At 44.2% G+C, this 25,712-nt stretch overlaps 1 protein-coding gene across 1 annotated transcript in view; it reads right to left on the bottom strand.

Annotated features, from left to right (window-relative positions):
• Positions 1–5,548: 5,548 nt before the first annotated feature.
• Positions 5,549–25,712, bottom strand: part of CAPN2 (calpain 2) — an 87,195-nt gene continuing 67,031 nt past the window's right edge. The window contains exons 11-21 of the mRNA XM_007936957.2: positions 24,416–24,427; positions 22,903–23,114; positions 20,101–20,137; positions 18,467–18,532; positions 17,160–17,217; positions 11,859–11,923; positions 10,853–10,921; positions 9,935–10,013; positions 8,608–8,724; positions 8,290–8,348; positions 5,549–5,572 (exon numbers count right to left, since the gene is read on the bottom strand). Of these exons, the coding sequence (XP_007935148.1) occupies positions 5,549–5,572; positions 8,290–8,348; positions 8,608–8,724; positions 9,935–10,013; positions 10,853–10,921; positions 11,859–11,923; positions 17,160–17,217; positions 18,467–18,532; positions 20,101–20,137; positions 22,903–23,114; positions 24,416–24,427 (798 nt within the window). The remainder of the gene's footprint in view (positions 5,573–8,289; positions 8,349–8,607; positions 8,725–9,934; positions 10,014–10,852; positions 10,922–11,858; positions 11,924–17,159; positions 17,218–18,466; positions 18,533–20,100; positions 20,138–22,902; positions 23,115–24,415; positions 24,428–25,712) is intronic.

Genomic DNA, 25,712 nt, shown 5'->3' with positions numbered 1-25,712 from the left:
AATTGTTAATGCAAATGTATTTACTGTTGTGAGATTTCCTTATCAGTCATGTAATTAAACATAGGAAGTATGTCTTTTTAAAAAATTTTTTGCAATGTTCCCTCCCCTCACCTCCTAAGAAGTATTTCTTAAGAAAACTCTCAGTTTTGCAGTCCGTGAGCATTAGGGTGGTCTTCAATGTATAATTAAGGTGTTTTTTAAGATCTTAGAAAGAGAACATTGTTTAGAAGCTTACTTGTACTTTGGACTGACAGCTGTTTGTCCATAACCTCATTTTATTTTAAGTTCTCTGAAGAGTTATATGGGAGCTCTGGTAGCATAGTACCTAAGGCACTTGACTGCTAACTAGGAGGCTGGTGGTTCAAACCCACTAGCCACTCCTCAGAAGGAAGGTTGGACAATCTACTTCCGTAGTGATACTGCCTCGGAAACCCAAGGAGGTGTCGCTATGAGTCGGGTCTGACTCGACGGCACATAACAACAACAACAACAAAGAGTTATATACATTGATTTATGGGATGAAAGCTTACATAGACACATTGTTTTATTAATATGTTACCCAATATGTGAGTTGTTTTTGAACCTACTTTGTTTGGTGAAACTATTTTACTTAGTAGAAGATACAGTGGTCATCTTCCTTATACATTTTTATGAGCCGCTAAATTCTAGCAAGGAGAGTAGATGGAAGACAGAATATACCATACCTTTTGGAGTCATGGAGAAATAGTAACAGCATAGACTAAATGTAGATGTGTGTGTGATAGGCAGAATTCTAAAGATGCCTTGCCCCCAACATTTCCATCCCGTTTGTTTTTCTAGTCAAACACCAATCCAGGTGAAGGGACTTGAAAATGTAATGAAGATTAATCAGCTGACCTTAAAATAAAGACATTATCCTGAGTGATCTGGGTGGACCCAAGACACTCACATGAACCCTTAACAGCAGAAGAGGGAGGCAGAAGGGGAGGTCAGAGAAATTCAAAGTACGAGAAGGACTCAAGTGGCCATTGCTGACTTTGATGATAAGAGAGTTCACAAACCAGGGAATGTGGACAATGTCCAAAAGCTAAGAACAGACCCTCATAGACAGCCAACAAGGAAGTGAAATCCTCAAGCCTGTAGCCATGGAACAGCACTGCTAGCAACCTGAGTGAGCCTGGAAATGGATTCTCCCTCAGAGTCTCCAGGAAGGAATGCAGCCTACAGACACCTTCATTTTAGCCCAGTGAGACCCATGTGGACATCTAGTCTACAGAATATGAGATAATGGGTGTTTTAACTGCTAAATGTGTGGTAATTTGTTAGAGCATCAATAGCAAATGAATACAGTATGGATTCTAGTCCATGGATAATCCTAAAGTTGGAGCATGATTTGTTTTTCTTCCACCTTTTGGCTTCATTTGTTTATCTGTTACGTTTATCAAAGCAATACTGCTCCTTGTAGAAATATTTAAAAGTACAGAAAAAAGGATTATGAAGGGGGAGTTGTGGGGGAAGGAAGCAGGGAAACCCACTGCTGTCAATTCTGACTTACAGTAACTGTATAGGACAGACTAGAACTTGCTCATAGGTTTTCCAAAGCTGTTCATCCTCATGGAAGACTGCCTCATCTTTCTCCTGTGGAGCACTGGTGGATTTGAACTGCCCAACTTTTGGGTAGCAGCTGAGCACTTAGCCACTGTGCCACTGGGGTTCCCCCTGGGGTGAGGGGAAAGACCACTCTAGAGGCTGCCGCTATTAGTAAGTGGGATATTTCTTTCAGTCACAGCTATTATTTTTTCTGTTTACCTAGTTGAAAGGATGCGATTTCATCAATTCTGTAGTTTCATGCTTGATATTTTATATTTATGAACATCTTAATGGCTGCATGATATTCTGTCATGTAATTTATCCAGTCATTAATCTTGAATGTATGGTTTAATGTCTTCCAGTTGTGTGTGTTATAAATGATGCTGTAGTCATACCATGGAGTAGCAGAATCTTTAGGTTTATGAAAATAGGGGAAGGAAAGCAGTTGGAGCATGGACCATCCTGAAGGGCACAGTGTGTAAATTTTAGCTATGTTCAGATTCTAAATGCTATGGAGCTACTGAGGGATTTTAACTTAAGGGAGTAGAGGAAGAGGAGCATATGGCCTTGGAGTCCTGAGAGTTAGCAGTGCAGCTGAAGGAAACCACCGAATAGCATCTGAAGAGGGGGAATAGTCATTGGTATTAAAAGCAGCAAGATTGGGTATTAGGAGGTAATTGGTGATCAAAAACTGACAGTTTTGGAGTGGTAGGACCATCAACCAGATTGGAGCAGATTAAAGACTCAGTGGGTAAAGATCTAGTGTTCTAGTGTGGACAGCTTCTCAGGAAGCTTGGCTCTGAGGGCAGGAGAGATAAAGTTGGGGGGTGGTATGTGTATTAAAGGAGCTCTGGTAGCATAGTGCCTAAAGCACTTGACTGCTAACCAGAAGGGTGGCGGTTCAAACTCACCAACCACTCCTCGGAAGGAAGGTTGGGCAATCTCCTTCCATAGTGATACTGCCTCAGAAACAAACCCAAGGAGGATGTGTAGTATGTGTGTTAGAATGCAGTAAGCACTTAGAAGCCTTGGTGGTGCAGTGGTTAAGTGCTCAGCTGTTAACTGAAAGGTCAGCGGTTCAAATCCACCAGCCAGCTGCTCCACAGGAGAAATATATGGCAATGTGCCTCCATACAGCTTACAGCTCGGGAAACCCTCTGGGCAGTTCTACTTTGTCCTATAGGGTCGTTACGAGAGAGAACTTGGCAGCAATGGGTGTGTATTTTTAAACACATAAACAGAAAACCAAACCCACTGCCATCAACTAGATTCTGACTCACAGCAACCCTATAGAACAGAGCAGAACTGCCCCATCATTTCCAAGGCTGTAAACCTTTATGTAAAATTTTGGTTAGCAGCTGAATCCCTTAACCACTGTATCACCAGAGCTTTTTAAACACTTAGGTATGCAGGAAAAGAATAATGGAAAGAAAAAGAGGGACTAATTGATAGTACAGAGGCTTCAGACTGCAAAGCAAGGTCAGGGATGGCTCTTTCTCATGGAAACATCGAAGGTTAGGTAAGGTTGAGTTTGTACAGTTAGAGAAAGTTAAGATTTACTTTCTCATCTAAATTTTCTTCCCTGTGAAACAGCATTAACAAATGTTATGAAAGGAGAACCTAGTATATGTGTGGGAATGTATATGTATTTATGTATAATTACAATTACATAGCAAAATGCATGGAGAGAAATATACCAAAATACCAAGTGTTATCTTTGGATGACGGTTCTGTGCGTGATCCTCTTCCCCTTTGCAGTCTTTTCTAAATTTGCTCCAAGTGTATACATTATCTTTTTGTTGTTGTTGTTGTTTAATCTTTCATATTGAGGCTTAAATAGACTTGTACGTATGAAGTTGGAAACTAGGCCAGCTCTACAGCATCAAGTGCGGCAGGCAGGCAGAGAACTCAGCACTGCAGTAAGGGTTGTAGTAGCCACAGTGCAGATGGGGAGGGTTTGCCTTTCTTCTACCTTCCTCTACCTAGTCTCTAAAGGCCCTTCCCTTGCCTCAAGTCTTCTTTCAGATGCCTCTGACTTGACTTCCATCCCCTCCCAGCCTAGAACTGGTGTTTCCATATTTAAGTTGTTTTAGCCCCCTCACCCCTCCTTATTCCCTAACCCTTCAACCACATTTTCCTTGCCTACTTTTAAGCCTGAATCAGTCTAAACATCTACAGGTGGTCCCTGACTTACAACAGGGTTTCCTTCTGATGGCTGTCATAAATTAGATCTGATGTGCATCGAATACTTGTTTTAGTTTCTGTTACCACCATTTATTATATTTATCAATCTGTCCCTGAACATTTCTGAGTGAACATGAGAAAAACATCAGCAAATTATGCCCTGCAACACTATGTATACATAGTAGTAATGATAACGTGCCCAAAAAGACAATCACAGTCCCAAGTGTGGTTTGTTGTAACTTGTACACATTTTAAGTCAGAGACTACCTGTATTAATTCTGTCCCTAAACCCGTGCTGCTGACCAGAGAAATACCCAAGTGGATTAGGATCACTATGTACTCATGGTCACCAGCTGTCTCTGCCCTCCAAAACTACTTGCCAGCAGCCAGACCTTAAACTCATTGAGTTTGGGAAAGCCACCTGACCTTTTCATGAAATTCTGGGATTGCATGTGCCTACCTGCAGTCACCTTACACTGTCCCCATTTTCTGATTCCATTAACAAAAGAACTTGATTAAATTTGCATTTTCCTCAGCACCCTTTCTTGTTCCCCATACCTGTGGGAATTGACTAAAGTGATATCTAAGTGGCAGGTAAAGCAGGGACCTCCTAAGGCGTGCCCATGTGTGCTCAGGTTTCCTGAGGAGACCTCAAGCAGTAAAATAAGAGCTGAGCTTCCTTTATACTCAGATTATCAGACCCTGTGAATTGGACTTTTAAAAATGCTATAGTTCCACATTTTAACTATCGGTGAGATGCTCTTTCCTCTCAGTGTGAATCTGCAGAGGTATCACTGTGTGTGCTCGTAAACCATCCCACAGAGACCTCTCCAGGAAGGAACACACAGCCTGGTGTGATCGCACAGGGCTCTTTATTTAACAATACATTTGGAAGAAGATAAGGCAACAAGGTAATGTTTTTCTAACATTGCTAGCATTTTCCCAAGGTAAAGCCAGGAAACCAGCTTCTGGTGTTTCCACAGGAACCCCTACATGAGTCCCCATGCATAAACACCAAAAACTAGAGGTGATAAAGTTTGAAGTTTTAAGGCTGTAAACAGCGTTTGGGACTTCATCACAACGGGTTTGCAAACCAGACACCTGATTTTGACGTGCAGCCTCAGCTGATCTAGACTGGAGCCCCTTCAGTATGTATAAAAGTGGAAGACCAAATAAGCTCAAGGACTTGCATATAAGAAGAACGGTTACTGTTACCAGTCGATATTATATAAAACCTGCCTCCTGTTTAACCTGAATGACATAGGTGAGATTTCTCACCTGGACAGTCTCAATGCCTTGACAAGATTGTTTCCTGATGTGTCATTTTTCCCATTTTGCTCAAGGGAAGTAGCCAATCCCTGGGCTGCTATTTGGTACATGCCACAGCTGCATTTTAAAAATTAAAATTCCTTTAAATATTCACAGCAAGGGCCTTGTGTCCCTTAAGACTGACATAATGTTTGCTCAGCTGTTAAATACCTCCCTGCAGTTTTTCTGGATTTAATATTGCTATCAACAGAAACTGTGTCAAAGTAAAAAGTGTATATACTATTTACAGCTTTAAAGCTTAGCCAGGGTTACGTGACTTTCGCATTTACTATATTGCTATGTAGATTTTTCACTTTGATATCTGAAAGTTCTGCTATCTCAGATAGTATCATTATTTGCAGCTATAATAATCAGTTTAAGTAAATGTTCCCATAATGTCAAGGTCCAGATAAAAAGTATTTCTCTGTGGAAGCACAGTCCTTGGTTTTTCTTTTCTTGAAAAGTCTCCAGGCAGGTGAGTTTTACTTCAGAGTACTGAAAAACAGAGCCACTGTGAGGAAGAAAAAGACAAGTCTGTTACGAAACAAAAAAACAACCCACTGATGTGGAGTCGATTCTGACTCATAGTGACCCTTAGAGGACAGAGTAGAACTGCCCCCTAGGGTTTCCAAGGAAGCACACTGCCTCATCTTTCTCCTTGTTAAGCGGCTGGTAGGTTCAAACCGTTGACCTTTTGGTTAGCAGCTGAGTGCTTGCTTAACCACTGCACCACCAGGGCTCCCTTCAAGTCAGCTCAGTGACCACTTTTTTTAATTCTTGCCTATTATTCTGAAAGCCCGAATTACATGCCAGAAAAAAAAAACTGATCAAATGCTAAATATCAGTGCACAAAGTCACATTTTTTTCCTACCTAATTTCCAGCAGGTCATTCATCTGTGTGTTGTTTACATTAGGTGATCACAAATCATTTTACAGGACTGACTGAAGACATGAAGCCTGAACTTCAGACAGTGCATACATGAGCATTTTCACTCTTCCTTAGAGCAGACACATCGAAAGTTTACTCGGAAACCCAAGGAGAGGTCGCTATGAGTTGGGTCTGACTCAATGGCACACAACAACATCAATAACAACAACGTTAATATATGTTAACAACTGTGCTCCTTAAAAAAAAAAAATGGCCCATATGAGACCAAATGGTCAACAATTTCTTTAAAACAAAGAGTGTAAGGGGGTAGGGAAGATAATCAATGGAAATGGGAAAAAATCAGATGGAAATAATGAGAATATTCACACATTGAGAAGAATGTAACCAGTGTCACTGAACAACTTGTGTGGCAATTGTTGAATGGGGACCTAAACTGCTATGGAAACCTTTGCTGAAAACACAATAAGATACTATTAAAAATATATATATATACACACACACACACACACACACTTAAACACAAAACTATATATCTGCATCTGCACCGACATGATGAGTCTCAAATCTCAAAATAATTAGGCTGGGTGAAAAGAGCTAAGCAAATAAGAGTGCATAATGTATGATCCCAATGATAAAAACTGGCAATTTCAAGCTAATCTGTAGTGACAGAAAGCAGTTCAGTGATTAACTGCCTGGGGAAGAAGTACAGGAAAGGAGGGATTATAAAGCATCAGTAGGAAACGTGGGGGTCACAGATGTTTTCATTATCTTGAATATGGCTTTAAGGTGTGTACATGTGCCCCAACATAGATTATATATCTTAAATATATGTGTATCGATCACACTTCAATAAAGCTGTATAAAAAAGTAAAAAAAAAAAAAAGTTTACTTGAGGTGTGAACAGCCTTAAACCAGTGGTTGTTAATGTTGGTTCTACCTTGGAATGGCCTAGGGAACTTTAAATCACTTCTGATTTAATTGATCTTGGACAGGGCTTGGGCATCAGGAGTTTTTGAAAGTTCCTAGGTGATTTAAAGTGTACAAGGCCAAAGCCTCTGCACACTGTGTGATCTGCTTGGCAAAAACAACCAGATGGTGGAACCTTCAGGAACCTGGTGGGTGAGGCTTAGAAACAGGAGAGAAAGCCAGAAGACTAGATGGCTCAGTGGAAATGGGGTGGTAGTGGACTAAGTTGGTGGGCCAATGTAGACAGAGGTGGGACCTGAGGGAATAGGATATCCAGCAGGAATGATAGGTTAGAGTTTCCAGAATTTAACATAGGTATATTCACAACTATATTAACTCTATTTGAGGTTACAATCTGAAGGCAGGGTTATTTCCTAAGCTTCATATGGCTTTAAGCAAGCTGTTAACTGTAACCAGTTAGGATACATTTTCAGTTGGCTGAAGGCACTGCCTAACAGCAGAGTGAAACACTTTAGTTGCTAGCTTCCTCCCAAGTTCAAAAGTCAAGGAAGAGAGTTGCCAGTCCCCTAGACCTGTCCCTTTTACCACCTTGCTCTTCTCTCTCACTCTCTCTCTGTGTTACATTGGGTGGGATGGGACTGATTACTTTGCCATTCCCATTCAGTGCTGGCCACTTTGAAGCCTGTGCTCTGTGCTGCTGTAAGCTCAGGTCCTGCCAAGTGTGGAGGAGAGATAGACAGGAGCCAGGTGACAGGGAAAGTCTACCTCACCTGGCTTCTTTCTTGTGAAGTTGACTGTTCTGTCATCTCATTGTACTTTGCTTTCTACAAAACTGGTATACCAACTCAATTTGGATGGATGATAATTTCAGAGATGAGTATGCCTGGGGTTCCAGACACATGAGGAAGATAATTATATATGGCAAACTTCCTTTCTATTGTTAGTTTTATTCCAAAGGGGAAGGAAGTAGAGCAAAGCAGTTTGCTCAGAAAGTATTTTAAGTAGATCAGTTCTAAGAATGATAGGTCTCTCCAAAACCCAAGTTGAATTTCATCCAAGGGTTTTTTTATAAACACCTTCTCTCATGCATGCTAATTAGCTGTTGTTTTTCTAGCAGTAATCATCTTCTTATTTTAACCTTGCTCTCAACTCAAAGCTCACAGGATGAGGAAGCAGGTGTGTTTTCTTGGACTCGAGAATCAACAGGTAGTTGGGAAACCACTGTAAGTAAAAGTGCACTGTGGGATCATAGAACCCTTCATAGGCCTAGTCCTGGCAGACCAAAAGCCTTCAAAGTGGAATTTTAAAAACCCAGTCAACGAGCCATAGGTCTCTGTCACTCATATTACAGCTACTCTCTTCTACTGGGAGTGAGGTGGCTGATGGACAGGGTGTGAGGCTGCTGGACTTACAGAGATAAGGTTGAGCTCTATTGTCCCAGTGTTCTCGGGATCCAGCTGCTTGAATATCTCTGTAAAGGGAGAAGAAGAGGATATCATAAATGCATTGGCTGAAACTAGTCACACCCTCTTCCTCTAATTTGGCAGGTGATTTCACTGAATGTCACAAGCTATTATTTCTTCCTTCCACCCCAAATTAATAAAGAGGGAATGTCATTTTTCACTCCCAGATTGCCACGTCTCCGGCTCAGATGACTGCACTGTGGTGAAAGGCAGGCAGCATTAATACTGAGAGGCCGGAAATGGGTTTTTCCCCTTATCTCCACTTACTGAATAGCGTCTCCAGTCGAACTAAACACCGAACAAAATTGTCAAAATCAATAATGAGCTGGTCATCTGCAAATCGAGCCACGATGACTTGATGGAGTTGACAGGGTAACTTGAAACCTAAAGTTACAATGAACAGACAAAGTGACTGCTAGATAGGAGATTGTGCCATGTAGCTCTGTTCACGGGTTATGGAAATGATTCTAATTTAAATTAAAATTGTAATTGCTTTTGTCTGCTTGGCTGCTATGCTTGGCTCGTTTTGTTTTGCAAAGCCAGTTATCTTCTGCTATTTTCTTTTCCCTGTTCACCCTCACCCTGCTTTTTCCTTCTGCCTCCTGTTTCCTTAGCTGCTGCTCCTCTTTGCTTTGGTCAAACCTGTTCCCCAAGACTTTTCTTGCTTGTTCCTATTTACAAAGCCCATGCTGTTTCATGCTGTTCACCATGCTTCCTTTGTTTTGTTTGGCTCAGAATCATCTTGGAGATTAGATCCTTCTTGGATGGATGTGGCAGAAACTGTTCTCCTCTTTTCCATAATAGAAGAATTTGCAGTGGGCCCATGGCTGCCAAGAATAAAGACTTCATTTTCCAGCTCCCCTTGAAGCCTTTGCAGCTTTGGACAAAGGTCTGGCCAGGGGCATGTGAGCAGAAGTGATGTGTGTCTTTAGGACAAGGAACCTGTCCTTTCCCTTCTTCCATCACCCTGATGTGGCTGGGGTGGTGAGCCATCCTGGGTCTTGTGGATGAAAGTGACACTCTTAGGGGTGATGAGGCAATAGGACAGAAGGAGCCTAGGCCCCTGACAGCATGGAGGCTGGTTGGATTGTTATGAGAGAAAATGTATCTTATTAAACCACTGTATTTGGAGTCTCTGCTATAGCATTATGTCCCAGCTAATCCAGTGAACAACTTCATGTTTTCACGGTTGTAGTCTCCAAAGTCTCCCCCTACTCTGTTGGTACCATAAGCTTGTGTGTGTGCTCTTTATTGATCTCTGTTTCTGTTAGGGATGTATGTAAGGGTTGGACGGAGACATTTCTTTCCCAACCAACCCTATACTTGAAAGGAGAACTTTGGGGTAGTCTGTTGAGAGCTAGCTTTGCCTGCCTGACCTGTCAGACTGCTTGGAAAGATTCAAGAAGGTGGCAATAGAGAGCAGAGCATCCTGGACTGCATTTATTTTACCAAGGACTCCTTGAAAGGAGAGTGAAAAAGATACCTGTATCAAGCCACACCACTTTACTTTATAGCTTACCAAACTTTATATTGTATAGGCTAAGTCTCCACTTATCTTACAAATAAAGAGAAGGCAATCGTTATGAAGTGTTACCTGCTTCTTCTAACGCTTTCCGCATCTCATATGAATTCATGGTGCCAGACCTGTCAACGTCGATTTCCCGGTATATTTTCTGAAACATGCAAAACAGTTAGAAGAACCATGACCCAAAGTAAAATAGAATGGGGAAAAAGTATTTCCAGTTCTGGACTTTGTAGTTTACCCTTGAGAGACTCACCCATGGTTTTGCCTTGCCTAGCTAATAGACTTTGCCCTTCTCTGTGAGCTAGGTAGAGAAGCCCTGGTGGCACAGTGATTAAAGCATTCAGATGCAATAGAAAGGTCTGTTGGTTTGAACCCACCAGCTGCTCTGTGGGAGAAAGATGAGGCAGTCTGCTTGTATGAAGATTATGGCCTTGGAAACCTTATAGGGCAATTCTACTCTGTCCTATAGGGTCGCTATGAGTTGGAATCAACTCAATGGTAATAGGTTGGGTTTTGATGAACTGGGCTGTAAATATGTCTGAGAAAGCTTAAGAATAATTTGTGGGTTTCTTGGGGCCAGTTTCATTCTACTATCTTGGTAAGCAGGCTCAGCAGACTGCCTCTCACAAAATCCTCAACATTCTGTGCTTCTCACCCAACTAGCCATGTACCCTGGGTCCATGCTATCATCCTCAGTTAGTTTTTGTACTTGAGCTGTCAAAAGTCCAAGTTACAAGGGGCCCCATAGCTTTTTCAGTCCTTGGTGGTGGCTTTTAGATGTCCCCATTTCTGGGAAATAATGAGATGGGGCAGAGGAGGGACCGCTTAACATGCAGAGTCCCTGGGTTTTTCTAGGTGACTGACTGTGGTTACCCAGCCCCAACTTTACTCAGTCCGAGCTCCACCCTCCTGAAGAACTTAAAATTTCTGCAGCACATTCCCTGACACAGAACCCCAGCCCTCCCATCTGGCCCTCTGGGACCTTACTTGGTATTTTTGAATCTTTGTCCAGAGAATGTAGAACTCCTTCAGCCCTAGCTTACCACTCCCATCCGACTGCCTTCAGTTAAGGAAAACTTGAGTCTGGGCTCATTTAGGCAGTGGCACTTGGCTTGTCCTCTCAACTGGATAAATCCTATTAATCACAGCACAGTCACAAGGACACTTTTCAGAAGGACTCTGCTGGCTTTTCACATTGATCAGTACTTATCAAGTGGCTTGGAGGAAGGGTGAGAGAGATGTGCCAGCTCTCTGCTGACTCAGGTTGCTGTTTTGGTGCAGGGACGCTGGGGGTTGCTGCTAAAATGAGCTGGTATGCAGAGTGCTTTGGATGGCTTCTAATGGGTGGGCCCTTGCCATCTTTGGGAGTATTTCCAAGAGGTCTTGTGTGAGGGGAGCAGCACAGTGGTACCTGCCATGAATCCACTACTAGATAAAACTTCCAAAAGGCTCAGACTGCCCCTTACCCTAACTGCTCATCAAGCATCAGAAACAAGAGGGCTGAGGGCAGTTAGCTGCCTTAGGGGCCCGCGGGTGGAGTGTTGTAGGGTCCTGGGAGGGAGTTAGAGCAAAGGGGAAAGAACACACTCCTGCTTTGTAGGGGCCGTTATCTAAAAACCAAGAAGGAAATTATGACTGAAAAAAACAGGTCACATCAGAAATAATACGGTTTAGGGGATGTTTTCCTAGGAAAGCAGAGGGAACACTGCCACTCAGAAAACAACTCCAAGCAGTTCTGGCAGAAACAGTGGCCATGCTGTAGGGGATTTCCTGCAGTCTGAGTCTACGCAGCAGTGGATGTGGCATTTCTCTTTGCCCTGGCTGGGGTTTTTCATGTTTCCCTTGTAACAGAAACCAGTACTGACAACAGCCCCACAGCTCAGCAAGTGGAGCAGAGTGGACCATCCTGAACAGAGCGAAGGCAGCGTGTGCAGACCGTTTCAGAGTGGGCTTTCACCCCCCTCTCTGTTCGCTGGAGCACATGAAAGGATACATCTAACATGTCGACCATGATTTTGCAAGTCTCGATGCTGAAGCCATCTGACTTGATATCTTGGCCTAGAAGACAGAACAAATATGAAAGGAAAACCTTCTAGAGCAGCACTGTCCAACAGAACTTTCTGTGATAGTGGAAATGTTTTATATCTGCACTGTCGAGCATGTGGCTGCTGAGTATTTAAAACATGGCTTTTAATTTTAGTTAATTTTAATTATTTTAAATAGCCACATATGTCTAGCGATAACCATGTTAGGACAGTGTGGGGCATGTGTTACATTTGTCTGACTTCTCTATCTGCCATGGACAAAGAATTGTAATAAGTGCTTTTTAAATAAGTAAAAGGATGATAAATGACTAGGCCTCTATGTGCTACACTAGCCATCAAGTCGAATCTGATGCACGGTGACCTCGTGTGTCAGAGCTGAACAGTGCTCCATATGGTTTTCAGTGGCTGAATTTTTCGGAAATAGATCACCAGGCCTTCCCCGAGGCACCTCTGGGTGGACTCAAACTGCCAACCTTTTAATTAGCAGCTGAGCCCATGAACAGTTTTGTACCACCCAAACCAAGACCAAAAAAACCTACTGCCATTGAGTCAGTTCTGATAGCAACCCTATAGGACAGAGTAGAACTGCCACATAGGGTTTCCAAGGCAGTAGATCTTATAGAAGCAGACTACTTGTCTTTTTCCCATGTAGCAGATTGTGGGTTCAAACAGCCAACCTTCTGTTTAGCGGCCAAATGCTTTAGCCACTGTACCACCAGAGCTCCTTCTACACCACCCAGGGATCTATATGCTAACAGAGTGCGAGTCACCTGCAGTTGTCAGGCATAGAAGAGGAAACCAGAGGGCATGTGTGTTCATGTTAGGCTCTGACCTGTGAGGGGGAAAGTCTGACTAGAACTGTCAGCCTACACTGCAGGTATGTATGGAAGGTCTGCATGACCCAGTTGATTGAGAAACCTGATGACCAGGATGCTGTCCGTGAGCTGCTGTGCGAATCCTGTCTAGTGAGTAGTTGGTTCCCCACAGGCTTCCTGAGGTGCCTACACTTTTGTCATGTTCTTGTGGAAAGTGACCTGTCAGGGCAACTACCATGCTACATCCTCCTGCAGCTGACTTAGGGACACAAGCCTCACAGCTGCCATTCTGAGCAGCAAATCCTTCTTGGGTGTGGGCATGGTATTCCTTGGAATTACAGCCAGAAACTAAGTGTGGGCCCTTCAGCAAGGCCAGAGTCACCGGGGAGCTGGGGGAGGTGAGCTGAGCTCCGAGGCATGTGTGTCGGGGAGTCTCCCCCAACAAGGCAAGCATGGTCTGATTCCCCCCTCCCGTTCCCCTCCATCTGTGGAGAAACAATGAGTCTTCAGTCTCCCAGGCTCATGACTACCACACATCTGAAGAGCCCTGTGACCTCACTTGTGCCTGGTGGCCTCAAGGGTAAACACCATCTTGTTACCCTTTCCCAAGTCATGGAGGGAGGGGGAGGACCATGCCTTCTTGGAGAACTGTGCATTGGACTAGCTGTGCTCTGGCCCTTTCAGCCCTTCCTTGCTGTGTGGGGTCCTGCTAAGAGCTCTGTGCCTTACAAAGCTCTCATATAGCCATTTGTTGGGCAGCACAGGGCAGTGTACATGTGTGTGCATGTGTGTGTGTATGTTAGGTGTCACAGAGTTGGCTCCAACTCATAGCAACCCTATGTACAACAGAATGAAACACTGCCCCGTCCTGCATCATCCTCACAATCCTTGTTATACCTGAGCCCACTGTTGCAGCCACTGTGTCAATCCATCTTATGAGGGCCTTCCCCTTTTTCACTGACCCTTCACTTTACCAAGCATGATATCCTTCTCCAGGGAATGGTCCCTTCTGACAACATGACCACAGCTGTTGTTATGTGCCGTCGAGTCGCACCCGACTCATAGCAACCCCACCTTGGGTTTCTGAGGCAGTATCACTATGGAAGTAGATTGCCCAACCTTCCTTCCGAGGAGTGGCTGGTGGGTTTGAACCACCAGCCTTCTGGTTAGCAGTCAAGTGCCTTAGGCACTATGCTACCAGAGCTCCTAACCACAGCAGGTGAGACAAAGTCTGGCCATTCTTGCTTCCAAGGAGCATTCCGGCTGCGGCCGCACTTCTCCCAGGACAGATTTATTCATTCTTCTGTCAGTCCAGGGTAGTTTCAAGATTCTTCACCAGGACAACACAAAAGCATCAACTTTTCTTTGGTCCTTCTCGTTCACTGTCCACCTTTCACATGCATATGAGGTGACTGAAAACCCCATAGCTTGGGTTATACACACCTTGGTCTTCAAAGAGACATCTCTGCTGTTCAGCACTTTAAAGAGATCTTTTGCACCAGATTTTCCCAGTGCAATGTGTCATCTGATGTCTTGACTGCTGCTTCCATTGGTGTTGATTGTGGAACCCACAGGGCAGGGACCTATGGATTTTGTGAGGCATCTGTCATTCATGTACACTGGAATGGAAGACCCACATGGGCCCTGACCCCTCTGTGGCTCTAAAAAGTGGAGTTATTTTTTATCTTGTTGGGTTACTAAAGGCCATCTTCTCTTTTATCAGAGGATTCCCTTGAAGTCTGTAAGACTTCTCCAGATGACCCACAGGGCTAACATTCAGGATACGACAACTTATACTTTTGTTTCTGGTCCAGATTTATAACTTACTTCTGACAGTGTATAAAGTCCTGCTAATTGGAAGCAGCACAATAGTTGTAATAATTAGAGGAGAAGATATATATATATACATTTATCACCCATCTGTCAGTTGGTTGTAATGTGCTCATAATGTATGTTGCTGCAATGCTTGTAGCTATGCCCCAGTATTTCAAATACCAGCAGGGTCATCCATGGTGAACAGGTTTCTAAAATAGACTAGGTAGAAAGGCCTGGTGATCTACCTCCAAAAATCAGCCAATGAAAACCCTATGGATTCCAAGAGAATACTGTCCAATATAGTGCTGGAAAATGAACCCCCAGGTTGCAAGGCATTCAAAATAAACAGTGGTTACAACATTGGACTCAAGCATACTAACTATGAAGATGTTCCAGGACTGGGCAACATGTGTTTTATTATACATGGGGTCACAATGAATCAGAGTTGACTCAATGGCAACTAACAATATATACAAACACACTTACACTATATATTATATATATATATATAATTTATATATATATATATATATATATATATGTGTGTGTGTGTGTGTGTGTGTGTGTGTGTGTGTATATATATATATATATATATATATATATATATATGAGCATATATATATATATATATGAGCATATACATATTTTTCCTCCTGCCCCCCCAAGTGGTGATGAAAGGGTTAAAAAATTAATCCTTTGATTTTTTTTTTTTTTTTGCATAAGAAATAGTTAGAGGCTGTAAAGGTTTGTGAGAACCATGAATCTATTTGGTGCAGTGACTTACTTAATATGGACCTTCTAGCCATAGTCTTTGTGACTCACACACAATGTATTGGGTAAGATTATGTGAATAACTTGCTGTGGTCCATCAAGAGGATTTGGACAGCTTGCTGCTAATGCAAATAAGGTGCATGGAACCCATATGGGGTGGGGCTGTGCAAATAAGGTGTACACGGAACACTAACAAGAGGTTTGGTCAGTTTTATCATCCTGCTAAGCTTAAAAATAAAGCCAATTCCAGAGCAGAGGGGCACTTCACTACCATCAAGAAAGAAGAGCTAGGAGCAAAGTGCATCCTTTGGACCCAGGATCCCTGTATTGAGAACCTCCTAGAACTTGGAGACAGAGAGAGCAGTAACACTGGGGAAGGCATGAGATCATGAGAAGCACAAGATGATGAAAAGTGGCAGTGAGCGTGGCAGAGAAACGGCAGCAGCAGCACTGGGAGACCAGCATGAGATGGTGCACAGTGGGCTTTCCTGCCTACCGAGTAAGGTGAGTACAGTGGGCATGCCAACCCATGAAGCGAGAGAGCTAAGTGCCTTTGGGCTTACTGGAGGAGCGGAGCACTTACTGGCAGAGCTACAGAGCTTTGTAACACTTGCCTAAGCAGGGCCAGGGTGAGGCCTGCCTGTAGGCATGGCTGAGAAGGGATGTCCTAATCACAGAACTGCATCCTGAGTCCTTGCTGATCATGAATTATAACCTGTTACTTCCCTAATGAATTCTGTGACTGTGACTATAATCTGTGAGCTCTGTATGGCTATTGCATTTAATTATCAAACCCAGCAGAGGAATAGAGAGTGCTGTGCATGGGAGGGATGACTGGTTTCAGAATAAAAAGGTTGGAGGAAGGAGGTACGTCTGACTTCTGCCTCATAGGACTCAGCCTTGGGCTGATGGTGAAGATGATTGTCTCCCCTTGTCAAGTTAGAGAAGGTCAGATGCCAATGTGCCAGTTTTATAGTCTAGCTAATTTCTCAAGTCTGTATTCAGTTTTATTCATTCTTTGCAGAAGCCCACAGCCAGCCTGAGTTAGTCAGACCAGACTCATAAGCACACACTTGGGAGGTGAGACTTTTTCACCCCTAGTTTGAGCATAAGTTAAGCTGATCTATTTCTTTTTCCATTCTGGCTAAGCAGTGAGATGTCACTGCTATACCAGTGATTCTCCACTAAACACAGCCAGGGAATGCAGGGATGTTGTCTGGCTCCCATTACCTGGGCTGATTCAGCTTTTCTCAGCAACTAGTTATTTAACTGCATGAGCATTTGGCTGCTAACCATAAGGTTGGTGGTTCAAACCACCAGCCACTCTATGGAAGGAAGACCAGGCAATCTACTTCTGTAAAGATTTACTGCCTCGGAAACCCAATGGGGATTGCTAGGAGTCAGAAATGACTTGATGGCAGTGGGTTTGGTTTGGTTTGGTTAGTCACTGTAACAGCTGCTGTTTACCAAGCGAGCACAGGCGTTGTGCTAGGCAATTTCCCCATTACTTTGTGTAAGACTTTCAACCACTCTATGAGGTAAGTAGTAATTGTCTATTTTACAGATAAGAAAATAGGTCTGAGAAGTTCTATCACTTTGGTTTAAATCACAAGTTGTAGAATCAGATTTGATCTGTGAGCTCTAGATTCTGGAGACCTTTGTTCCTTTTTGTTTTTTTTATCGCATCACTCAGGAACTTCCCTCTTGAAATTCACTGGTGACGGTGTGATACATATATAAGGGGTGATGGATTCAGCCACAGCAGCTACTATGTGGAAGAGGAAGGATTCTCATGTCCCTTCCCACCCACAAGGAGCAGGAGGGGACTGCCAACAAGGGGATACTTACGCTTTGCTAAAACTCTTCTCAGGATGGTCTGCAACTCAAAGGCAGAAATCTCGGCATCCTGTGGACATGCAACCAGAGCAGTTACCACCCTGTGCGAGCTTGAGGCTACTTGCCCTGTGTAGGCCCCGGGCCAGGGCCAGTAGCTGGGTCTGGAGGAGAGGGTCTATGAATCTGCATTGCTAACGAGCCCCCAGTGATGTGGACATGCTGTCCTCAGACCACACTCTGAGGGGCACTGCCACAGACTGTTCATCTGTGTCCGTGCACAGTGGGTACTAGGTGGGGTTCATCCAACATTTCTTTGCTTTAGGGAATATAAAGAATAATTTTTCCACTCCTCTCCTATTTGTGATTTTTGACTTAGTTCTCTCACTCCATCCCTCCCATCTGGCAAGCCTTCTTCATCTTCTAAAGCTCAGAGCTCAGGCTTCCTGTAGAACTGGATGCCTCCAAGAACTGGCCCTGCCCCATCTGTAGCCCATTATGTGATGGATCCTCAGAACAGGCTCAGGTGTCTCTATTCACTTATGCAGTTTTGAAAATGAGGAACAAACTCCACTGTTTAAAACCAAGATTGATTTGTAGTCATTTGTGCTGTTTTTGAGAGGTATGTGTACATAATTCATATTAGTGAGGGACATACATCTTTACAATGCCCTTTCATTTAAGAAACTAGGGGGAGGGGAAGGAAAGCAGGTGGCAATGTGGAGCAAATGGCTTAGCACATCCATGAGTCTCTGGCTAAACAAAGGGAGGCTCTCATCAGTTTGATGGTGGATGCTTGAGAGAGTAAAATTTTAAATTCTCTGTATAATGAAGTATTATTATTATTACTATTTTTGTGGTTGTTGAGAAGAGGGCTGAATAACTGCAGGGGCTGCAGTCTAAATGGGTGATGGATTTTTGAAGAATAGGAATATATAATTCTGTTTAAATTGTTTGCATTCTTGTGGTCCCTTAGATGGTGATCCACAATTAGTTTGCTTTTATGGAAATCAAGGATAAAGGGCTGAGTTCCATGTCTCATTGGCACAGAGCAGAGAAAATAAACAGCCACAAAGTGAGACCAAGAATTCCACAGAAGGAGGAATCAGAGCCAGAGCTGACCATGACAGTGGACGCCCTGGCCACGTGCAGAGGTCATGGGGAGGACATGGGCTAGGAGTTTGAGTTGAAATCTGAGTTACGTTTGTAATTCCTCTTTGCTTTTATTCATTTCGTTTAAACTGATGTCTCCTTGAGGACAATGACTATCTTTACTTTGCATCAACCAGAGTGTGTAATGTAGAGTTTTATGGAACACCTACCTCCCCTGCCAGCTGGGCAAACAGCTTCCTGAATCCATCATCAATGTCGTCCTCACTGATGTCAATCTGGAGGATGAAGCAGGGAAATAAGAAACAATGGCTTAGAATGAATAAAGAGAGCAAGCTTTTGGCTCTCTCTGCCACAGTGGCCTCCTCTTCCCTCATGGTTCCCCTTCTCCATCTCTCCCTTTGTAGATTCTCTTGGGCCTACATTCTAAGGTTACTGGGACTGATTTAAAGGACTGTGTGATGAATTAATAATAGAATATTTTTCTAGTTAAAACATACAAGAGGGAACATAAACAATGCAGGAAGGAGTCATACTCTAATTTCTCACAACAGATATCTAACATCCAACCCAGACTGCCTTTTACAATTTGCTCTATTTGGTACTTAAAGCCTCACTAGAGTGTTCTGGAAGAATTGTGACAGAAGTAAGCACAGCCCATGGGACCCTTTGAATCATTCAGCCTCTCACTCAATCTGCATGATATGCACACAGAGCTTCTGCAACTAAAAAGTAAGTGTTATTGTTCTGGCTACCTCTGTGCCACTCTGACAAGAATAACCACAAATGGGATGACCTTAACAAATAAGAGTTTGTTCTTACAATTTGGAGGCTTTAAGTCCAAGTTCAAAGTGCTGGGCTGTAGGGGCTGGGTTACAGCCCCTCAACCTTGGGCTTCAGCTCTGCCTCCTGTTCCCAGCCCACTGAAGCTAGAGGCTTTTCTTCACTCGGACAGCTGTTGGCTGCTGAGGCTGACAAGCCCAAATTTGACAAGTACAAAGGCACAGTCCTGATGTTACCAAACCACACGGCAGGCCATGAATTCAAATCCACTGTAAGTCCCAAGGACGGCAGAGCATGGCAGGATGCGGAACAACTCAGCTACATGCAGGGTTCAAGCTAGAGACCATTCCCAAAGCTGCTTCTTATATACGGGAAGCAGACCACATTCCTAAAGCAGCTACTCAGCTGTTTGTGGTAGATCCATGGAGCTGATTGCCAGTCTCATCATGAGAACAACTACCACCAGTTGCCCAGCCACTCAGCCAGGCCCAGCCAAGGTGACACACAAACTTAACCACCAGAGTTATCTAGCCCCTCAGGCCCTATGACAGAGGGAGGAGAAGGCTCACATGTAATCCCTCGGCCTCAGCATGTGGTGCTTTCTTCCCTTGACTTTGGATGTGTAAGGGTTGGGTCTAGTTTGAAGTTTCTGAGTTGTATCCCTAAACGCCCTTTAGGATTGATCACTGAATCCCAACTTTTGAAACCTTAGGGAATCTGATAAATCATAACCTCCAGCTTTCATTTTATAGGTGAGAAAACTGGGGCCCAGAAAGGGGAATAACAAGAACCTCATTCATCTAGCCCTTCATGCAGCACTGACATCTCATCCTCAATGTCCCCTCATATGCACATGGGTTAACTGCTTCCATGGGCAAGGGACAGTGGCCAGAGCCAGTGCAGGAAGTAGATGCTGATCCCCAGGGCAAAAGCTGCATCCTTGGTTCCAAGCTGTGTTCACAAAGTCCGAGGGGCTCCTGTAAGCCCTTGGAATTGTTTTTGGCCCCTCTGATCTCTAGGTTATCCATGCCAGAGTAGATGGAATCCAAGGAGTTATAAGTACCTCTTCAAGGTCGGCCTCAATTTCATCATCAACAACTCTGGAAATAGAAGGAAATGACATGTTAGTGGAAGGGAGGCTAGGGAGGGAAGGAAGTGTTGCAGATGATATCCTTGCAGAGATGGAAGTGCAGTTAACATCCAGCAGGGGGTGGGGGTGGGGGTGGGGGTGGGGGTGGGGAAGTACTCTGCATCCTAAGTTTCTATAGCAACACTTCTCCTAACTAGCAAAAATTAAGGCAAAAAATGATCCAAGGGAGTTTTCAGGCCAAAACAACTTGTAAAGTTGGAGATTTTGGTTTTTTGCCAGTTTAGGGCATAATCTTCCCATGTAGTTACATGGTGCTGGTAATCTAGACAGCTCACTCAATTCTTGCTTTCAAGGAACAGCTTTTACGTTCCATTTGGAACACTCTCCACCACAGCAAAATTTTTACACTGAAAACCACACAGTGTAAACCAATTGCCAACTTGTTCTGCCTACGGCTAGAGAGGGCAGGCAGCGTAGGGGCCCATGTGCAATTTCAGTAAAAGCAAAGGTAGCGGGTAGTTTCTCCCCAGGCACAATCCTTGGACCTTAAACCAGGCTACCAAGACCCCTCTCTGCAGTGCCAACAGCTCACAGAAGAAAGCTTAAGGGACCTCTGGGTGCTGATAGTTGGAATCTATAACACAGGATTAATATCCTGAGACAAGAAAGTAAGGTATCTTTGTCCAGGGCTGCTCTATCAAGGTAGGGCGCTCATCCTGGAAAGGAGGAGAGCTGAAAGGGTCATGGCTTCCCTGGTTTATGGCTGGCACAGAGGGACAGTACTGTGTTTGACACAGGACAGTAGGGACAGTTAAGCTGAACATATCAGGCTTCTTCCAAAGGCTCCTGATGTAAGCTTAGAGGGAAGGCCCCTCCCCCAGGGCAAGCCGCACAAAAGAACCAGCAGTGACAGGAAAGCTGCAGCAAGGCTGCAGTGACATTTATTGTTTGCAGCTGTCCAGCACTGTTTCCTCTCCTTAATAGCATCTCAGGGAAATTAATTTCTCTATCGTGCTTTGTCTTGGACCTAGGGTAATTTCTTGCTTCTACCTTCCACTGCCCTTCTCTCTCTATAGATACCAGCAGGCTGAGTGGCTGACCTAAGCCTGGCCCATGAGACACACCGTACTGGTTCTCTGGATCTCAGCAAGCAGCACAAGGTCAGAGGGAACATACTGAAGTGAGCTGCTGTTGAGTCGGCCTCTGACTCACGGTGACCTTGTGCACAGTGGAACGTAAGGCAGCCTGGTCCTATGCTATCCCCACGATTAGTTGTTGACTGGACTGTTGTGGTCCACAAGGTGTTCACTGGCTGATTTTTGGAAGTTGATCACCAGGCCTTTCTTCCTAGTCTGACTTAGTCTGGAAGCTCGACTGAAATCTGTTCAGCATCATTGAAATATAAGCCTCCATTGACCGAAGTACCCTGGCAGGGAATCGAATCCACATCTCCTGCATGGAAGGGGAGAATTCTATGATAGCATCGCTGCCCCTACGGAAGGGACACAGTAGCTGCTACGTCTCCTACTTTCCACACCCACGCCCTCCTGCATTTCCTTGGTTCCTGCCCTTCTCCCAGCTTCCCATTAACTCTGGAGTCCCAAATGGCCTTTCAATGATTTCCTTTTGTTTAAGTTACCCTAGATTGATTCTGTCTTTTGTAGTCAAGTGCCAAACTGAGTATCTATAGCTGAGGCAGCAGCCAAAGTGGCAGAATCCATTCTGAATTGAGGTCATCAAGCAATGGAGCAGAGGCCATGCTGACAGTGGCAGGAAACTGTGATACCAGTCAGAAAAGATTCCCAAACAGCTAGGATCCAATGAGGAAGAAAGGCCTCTGGAGCGTTAATGACTACAACGGGAAAAGGTTCTGGAGATAGACCACTGAGATTGTCACTTACACCCTTGGTGATTCTCTGCAGTCAGTGAGCTGGGAAAGCAAGTCCAGCTTTCTCGAAACGGTGGAATTGTGTTCATAGCTAGTCTAATATAGGTCATCAAAATGAAAATAACAGCTTGATAACTCAGAGACACAATTATGACATCAGGTTCTAGAATTTGTTCTACAAACAAAACTCAAAAAAAAAAAAAAAGGACCAGGTTTACTGGTTTGATAAAGCCTGTGAAACCCTGAGACTATGGCCTCTAGTTACCCTTCAGGTCTGAAATTGAACTCACTCCTGTGGCTTCCAGCCAAACAACAGAGACAGGCATATGGGGTGAACATTTACATCAGGTAGATACACTCCTTAGAACAATCAATCACGGGAGATCAGAAGAGCAGTATTTGCACAGGGAGACAGCTCAGGGGGCAGGAATGCATAGGAAAGAAGGACACAAGGAAGAGCTAACTACAGGGAGGAAATGGGAAGAGAACTGCTAAATTGTGGGGATTGCAGTCAATGTCATGAAACAAAATGTATGAACTATTGTATGGAAAATGAAATTGCCCTATAAACTTTCACCCAAATCACAATAGAAAAAAAAAAAAAAAAAAAAAAATTGACACTAGGGAATGCTAGAAGGAAAGGAAACAAAACAATTCATTCTACAATGAGTCAACCACCCTTTCCCAATATTATATATGTTTGAGTGTTTTTTTTCTTTCCTTCCCAGAGCATAACCCTAAAAATCCTTCAATACCAAATCCCCACACTCATTGTTTGAAGCAGGCAAGGATTATAGATAAAGAAATGAATGTTTAGAGGAGTAAGAAGAAACAAACCAGAGGACAGAATGGGAGGGGTGGGGAGAGGAAGGGGCAAAACCACCTACTGGTAGTCAGCTTTCTTTTCAGAAAAGACTCGGATGCAGAAGTCCCCGTCCTTGTTGGGCTCAAACGTGGATGGCACCAGGATATACTCTCCTGGAGGCAGCTTGAAGCGGTTGAGCACCTCCCGGAGGTTGATAAAGGTGTCGGACCGCTCCCGCGCTCTGTGTGTCAGGAAGAAGTTTTTGCTGAGGTGGATGTTGGTCTGTCCAACGAACTGATGAATAAAAAGAGAAACAAGCTGTAGGAGAGCGGGAAAGGCTCCAAATAAATACCGTTTTCTCTTGTCAAGATCACAGGATCACAGTGACCAAGTCTGGATCATTTGAGATAAAAAGCACACTTTCTGCCCAACATGACAAATGCCCACTGAGGAAGTCATAAGCATACGCACAGAGGACTCCTCAGTCACCCGCTCAGTCTGCAAAGATGCCCCAGTTTCCAAAAGACATTCCCCAGACTTCTTGAAGTGAATCTCAGGGAAGTTTTGTGTCCACAGGGTGGAATTCTAGTCCAGTTCTATGGGTTGCATGACACACTAACAAAAGTACCAGGGGGGCGAGAGGACAGCTCAGTACCTAAAGCAATGTGGGCGTTCTATCCAAGCAGGGCCACAATCGACAAGCAGCACCATAAAAAGCCCAGTATGTGACTGGTCTCACTGCCTTGCTATGAAAGACACGTAGCACTGGTTGTTAGAGTGCCCCGCCATGTCTTTACTTTGTAATATTTGTGACCGTCAAGGATATATGCCTGAGTCCCTGGGTGGTGTAAACAGTTACCATGCTTGGCTGCTAACTAAAAGGCTAGAGGTTTGAGTGCATTCAGAGATGCCTTGGAAGAAAGACCAGGAGATCTCCTGAACACTCTATGGAGCACATTTCTACTCCGATACACATGGGGTCACAAGAGTCAGAGGTGACCTGATGTCAACTGGTACTAGTAAAGATACCCACCACCCCTGTGCATCTAAGCAGATTCAGTGAACACAAATTGTGGCCTATTAACTACTCTTATGCAATTTATTCAATCCCCACAATAATCTGGTGAAGTGGGATGATTGCCCAGTTTCACTGAAAGAGAACCTAAAGTCCAGAGAGGACTTGCAACTTGTTCAAGGACACATAGCCTACAAATTAGACAGCTGGGGATTAATTGGGTTTATGTGTCTTCCCATGAACTCCCATACTGTCTTGCAATATAGTCTGCAGGGTTTATCTCCTCCTGACAGGTTCGGTTTCAGAGCTACATAGGGTTCCCAGAGGAGCCTCTTACAGTCCTGGGATCATGGGCTATCTACCTAGACCTAAACCATAGGTGGGCTCTGCCGGGCAACTGGGACTTAGACCAATGGGATCTGAGCAACCTCACCAGGGACCATGAGGGGACAAGACTTCTTCACAGCCACCAGCCCCTGCCAAAGCTTCATGATACTTCTTCAACTCCAGCAGCCTGAGCCTCTTATCTGCTGGTGAACCTGAGCCCCCATGGACAGGAGCTAAGGCGTGTCAGACGTACCTCCTCTGGAACCTGCCAAGATAAAGGAGAGTAACACTTAATGCAGACTCAGAAAGCTGCTTACAAAAATGCCATCACTTTGTCCCTTTTGCTAAGCCCTTTTCTCTGTAGCTTTAGCAATATTAATTAAATCAGCACAATAAATTATTTTTCAAGGAATTTAAAGCATTTCCACATTAAAAAAAAAAAAAACAATAACCTTCTTAGGACTTGGTAATAATGTGGATGACTATCAGGTACTACCTTACTACCACTCTTAATTTATTGAGCATAAAACTGAGGCATGACATGGCCAGTGAACTTGTTGCTTAAGGTCAGCCAGCAGCTGTAGCAAAGCCCACACTTTGGCCCCACCCAGGGGAAGCAGCCCAGTCAGAGGAAACAGCAGTCCAGGGGGATACACTATGGGGCAGGAACCAACAGGAGAGGCAATTCTAGGTCTCTGCACATCTAGCCTGTACTACCTTAAGCAAATCACTTTCCCTCTCTGGCCTCAGTTTCCGTATCTCTAAAATGGAAGGAAGATGGGGCAATCTACTTCTGTAGTGATACTGCCTTGGCAACCCAAGGAGGGGTTGCTATGGGTCGGGTCTGACTCGACAGCACATAACAACAACAACAACAACAACAACAACAAAATGGAACCAAATGATCACAGGTCGTTCCTAGCTCTGAAAGTATGTGACTGGATTTTCAAGCCAGGTTGGGGAAAAGGAGGGCTTGTGTCTCATACTTCAGTCTGTATTTTCCTTGGAGCTATTCTGACCCAGAGCTGCAGTCCTCAGCATCTATTTCAGGGACTAAGGGGTTTAGAGTTATGTGGATTTTTGCCCAACTCTTGTCTAACCCCTTTCTCAAGTGAGTGAACTGATATCCTACTGGTAGTGTTGGTGTGTATGGAGAGTCTCTCCCTAACACTCAATATGACAAACGTGGGTAGTGGGGTGGGTAAACTGGCTCTCAGGTAGGGCAGGAGCCCTGGTTTGTGGTACTTTCCAATTTCTGTTGTGTAAAAACTACCACCACGGTCGTTTCTCAGGCTGCCAGCATGATCTCACTGCACATGGGGCTGAGAGGAGAATCTCTCAGAAGCCACCCATCAAGCCAACATGTACCCCACTTCTGCTGCGTCAAAGTCTTCCTTGATCTCCTCTTCCCCTACAGCTAACCAAGGATGTACAAGCTCTTCTGTGTAATGAAGAGAGGAATGGGGAGGGTGCAGGGCCCAGCATCTTGGTCAGTTCTCTCTGCCTAGCCCTTAGCCTGAGGTGACAATAACATGGCTCCCCTGACTGTA

The sequence above is a fragment of the Orycteropus afer genome, unplaced genomic scaffold (genome assembly GCF_000298275.1).
Source record: "Orycteropus afer afer isolate SDZICR_OR568_19922 unplaced genomic scaffold, OryAfe1.0 scaffold00039, whole genome shotgun sequence".
NCBI classification, from domain to species: domain Eukaryota; kingdom Metazoa; phylum Chordata; class Mammalia; order Tubulidentata; family Orycteropodidae; genus Orycteropus; species Orycteropus afer.
This window is presented reverse-complemented; position numbering and strand designations above follow the sequence as displayed.